The sequence below is a fragment of the Procambarus clarkii genome, chromosome 16 (genome assembly GCF_040958095.1).
Source record: "Procambarus clarkii isolate CNS0578487 chromosome 16, FALCON_Pclarkii_2.0, whole genome shotgun sequence".
Classification (NCBI taxonomy): domain Eukaryota; kingdom Metazoa; phylum Arthropoda; class Malacostraca; order Decapoda; family Cambaridae; genus Procambarus; species Procambarus clarkii.
The window spans coordinates 37,993,917-38,004,081 of record NC_091165.1 but is presented as its reverse complement, the minus strand read 5'-3'; the positions used below and the strand labels follow the sequence as shown (position 1 = coordinate 38,004,081).

The 10,165-nt window shown below is 48.7% G+C and overlaps 1 protein-coding gene across 2 annotated transcripts in view; it reads left to right on the top strand.

Annotated features, from left to right (window-relative positions):
• Nucleotides 1–3,213: 3,213 nt before the first annotated feature.
• The window catches only part of tkv (serine/threonine receptor kinase thickveins), a 76,722-nt gene continuing 69,770 nt past the window's right edge, over nt 3,214–10,165 (top strand). For both annotated transcript variants that reach the window (XM_045745641.2, XM_045745640.2), the window contains exon 1: nt 3,214–3,339. In XM_045745641.2, coding sequence (XP_045601597.1) covers nt 3,249–3,339 — 91 coding nt within the window. In that variant the 5' untranslated portion in view covers nt 3,214–3,248. The remainder of the gene's footprint in view (nt 3,340–10,165) is intronic.

The window sequence follows — 10,165 nt, the reverse complement described above, 5'->3', positions numbered from 1 at the left end:
GGAGGGTCACTACAGGTGGAGGGTCACTACGGGTGGAGGGTCACTACGGGTGGAGGGTCAGTACTGGGGGAGGGTCACTACAGGTGGAGGGTCACTACAGGTGGAGGGTCACTACAGGGGGAGGGTCACTACGGGTGGAGGGTCACTACAGGGGGAGGGTCACTACGGGTGGAGGGTCACTACAGGGGGAGGGTCACTACAGGTGGAGGGTCACTACAGGGGCAGGGTCACTACAGGGGGAGGGTCAGTACAGGGGGAGGGTCAGTACAGGGGGAGGGTCAGTACAGGGGGAGTGTCACTACAGGGGGAGGGTCACTACAGGGGGAGGGTCACTACAGGGGGAGGGTCACTACAGGGGGAGGGTCACTACAGGGGCAGGGCCACTACAGGGGCAGGGTCACTACAGGGGCAGGGTCAGTACAGGGGGAGGGTCACTACAGGGGGAGGGTCACTACAGGGGGAGGGTCACTACGGGTGGAGGGTCACTACAGGGGGAGGGTCACTACAGGGGGAGGGTCAGTACAGGGGGAGGGTCACTACAGGTGGAGGGTCAGTACAGGGGGAGGGTCACTACGGGTGGAGGGTCACTACAGGGGGAGGGTCACTACGGGTGGAGGGTCACTACGGGTGGAGGGTCACTACGGGTGGAGGGTCAGTACAGGGGGAGGGTCAGTAAAGGGGGAGGGTCACTACAGGTGGAGGGTCACTACGGGTGGAGGGTCACTACGGGTGGAGGGTCACTACAGGGGGAGGGTCACTACAGGTGGAGGGTCACTACGGGTGGAGGGTCACTACAGGGGGAGGGTCACTACGGGTGGAGGGTCACTACGGGTGGAGGGTCACTACGGGTGGAGGGTCACTACGGGAGGAGGGTCACTACGGGTGGAGGGTCACTACAGGTGGAGGGTCACTACAGGGGGAGGGTCACTACGGGTGGAGGGTCACTACGGGTGGAGGGTCACTACGGGTGGAGGGTCACTACAGGTGGAGGGTCACTACAGGGGGAGGGTCAGTACAGGTGGAGGGTCACTACGGGTGGAGGGTCACTACGGGTGGAGGGTCAGTACAGGGGGAGGGTCAGTACAGGTGGAGGGTCACTACGGGTGGAGGGTCACTACGGGTGGAGGGTCACTACAGGTGGAGGGTCAGTACAGGGGGAGGGTCACTACAGGGGGAGGGTCACTACAGGGGGAGGGTCAGTACAGGGGGAGGGTCAGTACAGGGGGAGGGTCACTACAGGGGGAGGGTCACTACAGGGGGAGGGTCACTACAGGGGGAGGGTCACTACAGGGGGAGGGTCACTACAGGTGGAGGGTCACTACAGGGGCAGGGTCACTACAGGGGGAGGGTCACTACAGGGGGAGGGTCAGTACAGGGGGAGGGTCAGTACAGGGGGAGGGTCAGTACAGGGGGAGGGTCACTACAGGGGGAGGATCACTACAGGGGGAGGGTCACTACAGGGGGAGGGTCACTACAGGGGCAGGGTCACTACAGGGGCAGGGTCAGTACAGGGGGAGGGTCACTACAGGGGGAGGGTCACTTCGGGTTTAGGGTCACTACGGGTGGAGGGTCACTACAGGGGGAGGGTCAGTACAGGGGGAGGGTCAGTACAGGGGGAGGGTCACTACAGGTGGAGGGTCACTACAGGGGGAGGGTCACTACGGGGGGAGAGTCACTACGGGTGGAGGGTCACTACGAGTGGAGGGTCAGTACAGGGGGAGGGTCACTACAGGTGGAGGGTCACTACGGGTGGAGGGTCACTACGGGTGGAGGGTCACTACGGGTGGAGGGTCACTACAGGGGGAGGGTCACTACGGGTGGAGGGTCACTACGGGTGGAGGGTCACTACAGGGGGAGGGTCACTACGGGTGGAGGGTCACTACGGGTGGAGGGTCACTACAGGTGGAGGGTCACTACAGGTGGAGGGTCACTACAGGTGGAGGGTCACTACAGGGGGAGGGTCACTACGGGGGGAGGGTCACTACGGGGGGAGGGTCACTACGGGTGGAGGGTCACTACGGGTGGAGGGTCACTACAGGTGGAGGGTCACTACAGGGGGAGGGTCACTACAGGGGGAGGGTCAGTACAGGTCGAGGGTCACTACGGGTGGAGGGTCACTACGGGTGGAGGGTCACTACAGGTGGAGGGTCAGTACAGGTGGAGGGTCACTACAGGTGGAGGGTCACTACAGGGGGAGGGTCACTACAGGGGGAGGGTCAGTACAGGGGGAGGGTCACTACAGGTGGAGGGTCACTACAGGTGGAGGGTCACTACAGGGGGAGGGTCACTACAGGTGGAGGGTCACTACAGGGGGAGGGTCAGTACAGGGGGAGGGTCAGTACAGGGGGAGGGTCACTACAGGTGGAGGGTCACTACAGGTGGAGGGTCACTACGGGTGGAGGGTCACTACAGGTGGAGGGTCACTACGGGTGGAGGGTCACTACGGGTGGAGGGTCACTACGGGTGGAGGGTCACTACAGGTGGAGGGTCACTACAGGTGGAGGGTCACTACGGGGGGAGGGTCACTACGGGGGGAGGGTCACTACGGGTGGAGGGTCACTACGGGTGGAGGGTCACTACGGGTGGAGGGTCACTACAGGGGGAGGGTCAGTACAGGGGGAGGGTCACTACGGGTGGAGGGTCACTACGAGTGGAGGGTCACTACGGGTGGAGGGTCACTATGGGTGGAGGGTCACTACTGGGGGAGGGTCACTACGGGTGGAGGGTCACTACGGGTGGAGGGTCAGTACAGGTGGAGGGTCACTACTGGGGGAGGGTCAGTACAGGGGGAGGGTCACTACTGGGGGAGGGTCAGTACAGGTGGAGGGTCAGTACAGGGGAGGGTCAGTACAGGGGGAGGGTCAGTACAGGGGGAGGGTCAGTACAGGGGGAGGGTCAGTACAGGTGGAGGGTCAGTACAGGGGGAGGGTCAGTACAGGTGGAGGGTCACTACAGGTGGAGGGTCACTACAGGTGGAGGGGCACTACAGGTGGAGGGGCACTACAGGTGGAGGGGCACTACAGGGGGAGGGTCACTACAGGTGGAGGGTCACTACAGGGGGAGGGTCACTACAGGGGGAGGGTCAGTACAGGGGGAGGGTCAGTACAGGGGCTGGGTCACTACAGGGGGAGGGTCACTACGGGTGGAGGGTCACTACAGGTGGAGGGTGGCGGAGGTGTGCTGCCGTACGACAGTTTGGGCCGCAGGCGCCCACTGCCAGGCGTGACGTCACAAGCCTCAGTGAAAAAATGGCCGCCATGGCCCCAAGTCCTGGGCGAGGAGCTGGTGAACATGGCGCCCTGGCGCTCTTACTGTGCCTGCTAGTGCTCTACAAGGAAGGTGAGACACGCATGAATGTTTCCCCGGTGGCCTGGTGTCCTTGTCTTCCCCGTGGGTGGCGGCGGGGAGGAGATAGAGGCATTGTTTACCTTTTGTTTGTGTAGTGTTGGGGCTCTGGTGGGGGAGCCTCGCGCTACCCCCACCCATATCTTATCATAATAATACTAATACTCACCAATTATTCACAAGACGGTACTGTAGGTTGGTGAGATTACATGAGATTGGTAGGTGTATATGGGTAGGAAGTTAGTGAGACTGATAGCGTGTCTAGCAGGGCCCAACACACTACGAGGACAGGCTGCCCTAGTGAGGACAGGGCACCCTACAGTAAGGGTTTACATCAAGAAATAACTCCAACCTAAGATGACAGCGGTGATGACACTGGCCAGGACATGCGTCTTGAGTACTAATATTGGGGCAGTGGGGCAGTACAAGATGCTGTGTGTGAGTTTGAAGCACAAGCTAGGAAATTATGAGGAAGAAATTAGCTCCTTTTCTGGGTGTTACTTCTAAACACTTCCGTGAGTTAGACAATTGTTTAATTCATGAGGAAGTGAGTACAGGGGGACTGTACTCACTCCCATAGAGTGAGTACACTCTACTCCATAGACTGGGGCCTTATATTTGTATGGAATGTTTAATCAGATTTACTCTGACTCTCTGGATATCAGAGATATTTATTTCTGGTGTGGTGCTCATGGGTTCTATTACATCTATGAAGAAAAAGTTTCAGATCAGGATTAGCATTTAGGAACAAGGTTTTGTACATGTAGATAGCACATGAGAATGTGTGGAGTGAGTGTGTCTGGGCAAGGTTAGCACTAATTGATGAAAAGGATCTATTGAATTCAGTTGCATATCTCAGGTGTGAGGGAGGAGTCACAGATATCTCAGGTGTGAGGGAGGGAGCTCAGATATCTCAGGTGTGAGGGAGGGAGCTCAGATATCTCAGGTGTGAGGGAGGGAGCTCAGATATCTCGGGTGTGAGGGAGGGATCACAGATATCTCGGGTGTGAGGGAGGGGTCACAGATATCTCAGGTGTGAGGGAGGGAGCTCAGATATCTCGGGTGTGAGGGAGGAGTCACAGATATCTCGGGTGTGAGGGAGGAGTCACAGATATCTCAGGTGTGAGGGAGGGGTCACAGATATCTCGGGTGTGAGGGAGGGGTCACAGATATCTCAGGTGTGAGGGAGGGGTCATAGATATCTCGGGTGTGAGGGAGGGGTCACAGATATCTCGGGTGTGAGGGAGGGAGCTCAGATATCTCGGGTGTGAGGGAGGGAGCTCAGATATCTCGGGTGTGAGGGAGGGAGCTCAGATATCTCGGGTGTGAGGGAGGGAGCTCAGATATCTCTGGTGTGAGGGAGGGAGCTCAGATATCTCGGGTGTGAGGGAGGGAGCTCAGATATCTCGGGTGTGAGGGAGGGAGCACTGATATCTCGGGTGTGAGGGAGGGAGCTCAGATATCTCAGGTGTGAGGGAGGGAGCACTGATATCTCGGGTGTGAGGGAGGGAGCACTGATATCTCAGGTGTGAGGGAGGGAGCTCAGATATATTTTGGGTGTGAGGGAGGGAGCACTGATATCTCAAGTATGAGGGAGGGAGCACTGATATCTCAGGTGTGAGGGAGGGAGCTCAGATATCTCGGGTGTGAGGGAGGGAGCACTGATATCTCAGGTGTGTGGGAGGAGCATAGATATCTCAGGTGTGTGGGAGGGAGCTTCAGTTGGATACAGGATACATGCTTCACCAGATGAATCGAATAGATATTTCCACCATTTTACTGTACCTGAATTTTCCTAAGAGCCACTAACACTAGTGGCCTCGATGAGGACAGGAAGCTGGCACCTTGTCGAAGGTCCCTCCATTTGCCTAGATGATCGTTTCTAGCTTCACTTTCAAAGTTAACAGTTTTGGCATTTACGGCTTCGGCGGGTAGGTGGTTCCATGAGTTTATAGCCCTATGGGTAAAAACGCTTGCTCCTGTTCTCAGTCCTGTGACTTGTTGAGCTTGAAACTGAATGCACGGTTATACTCTAGTTACTGTTAACTGTTGGTCAGTATCAAAAATCGAAATATAAAGGTATGAAGAGTAAAAATTTAGACTTAGTGCACATAATGTTGACTGAAGTGTGCAGAACTTGAGCATTACATAATCTGGTCTTCATAAAAACCATGCTTGCCAGTGTAAACATAATGCATCCCAACGTCCACAAATTTGATCGCACATAGCTACACCATGGTCAGTTTTTGGTAAATGTGTAGTATATTATTTGGTGGTAGTGTGTGTGTGTGTGTGTTTTATGGTGCATTAGATGGAACACCAAATATATAATATTAAGTAACAAAACAATGTTAAAAGCTGCACTCGGGGGGGGGGGGGGGGAGACTTGTGCTCTCCTGGTACGTAATTACCTGTCTTGATATGATTTTGGGGCTTAGCGTCCCTGCGGCCCAGTCCTCGACCAGGCCTCCATTTTGCTACACCCCTTCCCCCTAGGAAGCAGCCTGTAGCAGCTGTCTAACTCCCAGGTACCTATTTACTGGTAGGTGAACAGGGGCATCAGAGTGAATGAAACTGCCCATTTGTTTCCGCCTCCACCGGGGATTGAACCCGGAACCTCAGGACTATGAATCCTGAGTACTCCACTCAGTTGTCAGGCCCCAATTAGCTAAGTGTAGTTACTGGATGAGAGCTACGCTCGTGATGTCCAATCTTCCCAGCACTGTCATATACTGCTTTGAAATTACTGACAGTTTTGGCCTCCACCTTCTCACCAAACTTGTTCCAATTGTCTACCACTCTGTTTGCTAAGTGAATTTTCTTATATTTCTCTGGCATCCTTGTATAGTTATAGTTAGTTTAAATCTTGACCTCTTGTTCTTGAAGTTCCAGGTCTCGGGAATTCTGTTCTGTAAGTTTTATCGATTCCTATTATTATTCTGTACGTAGTGATCATATCGCCTCTTTTTCTTCTATCTTCTAGTTGTGGCATATTTAATGCCTCTAACCTCTCCTCGTAGCTCTTGTCCTTCAGTTCTGGGAGCCACTTAGTGGCATGTCTTTGCACCCTTTCTAGTTTGTTAATGTGCTGCTTAAGATATGGGCATCATACAACTGCTGCATATTCCAGCTTTGGTCTAACAAAAGTTGTAAACAATTTCTTAGTATTTTGCCATCAATGTACATATTTAAAAGCAATTCTGAAGTTAGAAAGTGTAGCATAGGCGCCCCACACAATGTTCTTTATGTGATCCTCAGGTGATAGTTTTCTATTTAGAACCACCCCTAGATCTTTCTTTATCAGGATTCTTTAAAGATTTCTCACTTAATTTATAGGTTGTGTTGGGTTTGTGTTCTCCTATTCCACATTCCATAACATGGCATTTATTCACATTAAATTCCATTACCCAAGTGCTGCTCCATATACTTATTTTGTCCAGGTCTTCTTGAAGGGCATGACAATCATCTAAGTTACTTATCTTCCGTATTATCTTAGCATCATCAGCAAACATGTTCATATAATTCTGTATTCCATCTGGTAGATCGTTTATATAGACAATGAACATTACCGGTGCAAGAACTGAACTCTGTGGTACTCCACTTGTGACATTTCTCCAGTCTGATACATTGCCTCTGATTACTGCCCTCATTTTTCTATGTTAGACAAATTTTCATCCGTGTTAGAAGCTTACCTGTCACCCCTTCCAATATGTTCTAGTTTTCAAAACAACCTCTTATGTGGAACTCTGTCAAAAGCCTTTTTTTTAGATCCAGATAGATGCAGTCAACCCAACCACCTTTCCTGTAAAATCCCTGTGGCTCGATCATAAAAAACGGAGTAAATTCGTTAGCCAGGATCTTCCAGATCGAAAATTATACTACCTGATGTATCTTTTTCTCCATGTGTTCTACCCATTTAGTTTTAATTATTTTTTCCAATATTTTTACTATTATACTTGTCAATGATACAGGTCTATAATTGAGGGGATCTTCCCTGCCGACACTTTTGTAAATTGGAACTACTGTATGTTAGCCTTTTTCCACACATCTGCTATGACTCCTGTACACAGGGATGCCTGAAAAATCAGAAGTGGAATGCTAAGCTCAAATGCACATTCTCTCAGAACCCATGTTGAAACTCCATCTGGGCCAACTGCTTTGTTCTTACTTTGCTCATTGAACATTTTTTCCCACTCTCTCTAGACACCTCTGTGTGCTCTGTTATTCTCTGGAATTCTTATTGTGTCTGGTTCCCTGAAGATTTCATTTTCTACAAAAACACTTTGGAACTTTTTGTTTAATGTTTCACACATTTCCTTCTCTGAATTTCTTTCCCACTTTCAACCACTGACTATTATCCTTTACTTGCAATTTGTTGTTTATGAATTTGTACAATAGGCCTCTGTTTTACATTTGTCTTCTATCCCTGTTTCACAAAACTAATGTGAACTACCGTGTGCTCTCGCAGTACTTGTGCATTAGTTGTGCTATTGTGGTGCTTGTGCACTTATGGCACTTGTGTGTTAGTGTGTTTGCAAATGTTTTGCCTGACAATGACTAAAAATAATAAACAATAAAATTTTATTTATGCTGACAATAAATTAGACTTTGAATCGGCATCATTTGACTGAAAGTCTCTAACATATGAACAAAGAAAAAATTAAAATGAATCATAAGCATGCATAGAGAATGGCTGCATAATTACCTTTCATTCTTTTTATTTTCATATATAACCAATATTGCAACATATATTAGGGTAGCAAAACAATGTTATGTACCTAAGTTTAACAAAATCATTCCATACTGTGACCATTGGAAAAACTCATTCTTATATGGCTATTACCATTTATGTCATAATTAATGTTATATGTGATCATCAATAAACATTTTGGATTAGAAGTGTATGAGGACTTATGTTCTTATCAGAATAATAACAAATTATAATTTTTTAAGTAATTCTATTGTCTTGAAAGACTAGAATAGTAGCCAATACAAGCTAGTGTAATTACCTAAGTGTAGTTACAGGATGAGAGCTACGCTCGTGGTGTCCCGTATTCCCAGCACTCTGTCATAAAACGCTTTGAAACTACAGTACTGGCGATTTTGGCCTCCTCCACCTTCTCACCTAACTTGTTCTAACTGTCTACCACTGCGAAAGTGATTTTTCTTATATTTCTTCGGCAACTTTGTTTAGTTAGTTTAAATATATGACCTTTCGTTCTTGAAGTTCCAGGTCTCTGGAATTCTTCCCTATCAATTTTTTGTATTGCCATTATTATTTTGTACGTAGTGATCATATCGCCTCTTTTTTTTCTTCTTCTATCTTCCTTCTAGTTTTGGCATATTTAATGTCACTAACCTCTCCTTGTAGATAGATAAGATAAGATAATGTTTATTCAGGTAAAAGTACATACAGTGTACATTCAAAATGAGTTACAAACATAATGTTGGATTTCTAGATAGACCTAGTACATACTATGCCTAAAGCCACTAATACACACAGCGTTTTGGGCAAGCAAAACATCCCTTCAGTTCTGGGAACCAAAACCTTTCTTCATTTCTGGGAGCCATTTAGTTGCATGTCTTTGTACCTTTTCCAGTTTGTTGATGTGCTTCTTAAGATATGGGCACCATACAACCGCTGCATATTCCAGCTTTGGTCTAACAACATCTAATTAGGTCTTTGGTCTAATCTAAATCTAACCAAAGTCGTGAACAATTTCTTTAGTATCTCACCATTCATGTACATTGGTACCTTCGTTTACGATCATAATCCGTTCCCAGAGACACGTTGTCGATCAAAAATTTGTCAACCAAAACGAATTTTCCCATAAGAAATAATGTGAATTTAATTCATTTGTTCCAAACCCCCTTAAATATTAGCTTAAAAATACATTTTATGCAGAATAACTCATTTTGTACTGGCTACAATGCAGTACAGTATGTATATCTTACCTTGAATGAGGACTCTTGTTGGTGCAGTGAGGAGGAGAGGTGTTAGTGTTTGGAAGGGGAGTCCGCTTCCATTATAACATCAGGCAGTGATGACTTCTCTCAGGTACACTCTGGCATGTTTTGCCTGCATGCCACTAGGATCTGCTTGTGGCTTCTCAACAAAAGTTTAGGTTGAACTTTACCACCAACTTTCTTGGGAACCATGGTATTATAAATAATGAGAACTTTTATGTTAAAAAAAAAGCAAAAATGCAGGCAAACAATGAAATTCTTCAAAGAATTCAAGTGCCACTGCGGCCATCATTACACAGGATAGACTTGAGTGCCTCAAGTCAAACAAACTGAGAGTGCCTCACCCGGCGCCCACATCACACGCTCGTTCTAAACGTAACACGTATAAACAGATGCTGTCTTCCAAGTAAACCAACGTGTACCAAAAAAATCCTCCTCTAGGAGTTGTCAACCAAGGTTCCACTGTATACTGTTACTGTATTATATAATTATTATATAGCTATAGAGGTGCAATACTCATAGTGCAGTGGTCTACAGTCTATGCTCACAACTAAGGATCCTGGATTTAATCTCTGGGTTGGTCAGAGACGGTTAGGGATGTTTTCTTTCATCTGATGCCTCTGTTCACCTAGCTGTAAATGGCTACCTGAGAGTTAGGCAACTGTTGTGGGCTGCATCCTGAAGCTCAGTAGTTGGCCCAGTGGGAATTGTCCCCAGCTGTGAGAAACAATACGATGAAATATGGTCCAGTAATGGCAGTAGTGTCTGGAGTTTATTGCAAAACCAAGTACAGTACTGTACTATAGTGGTACCCTTCTACTCTAGTGCCAGGTCATTTTCTATATAGCCATGT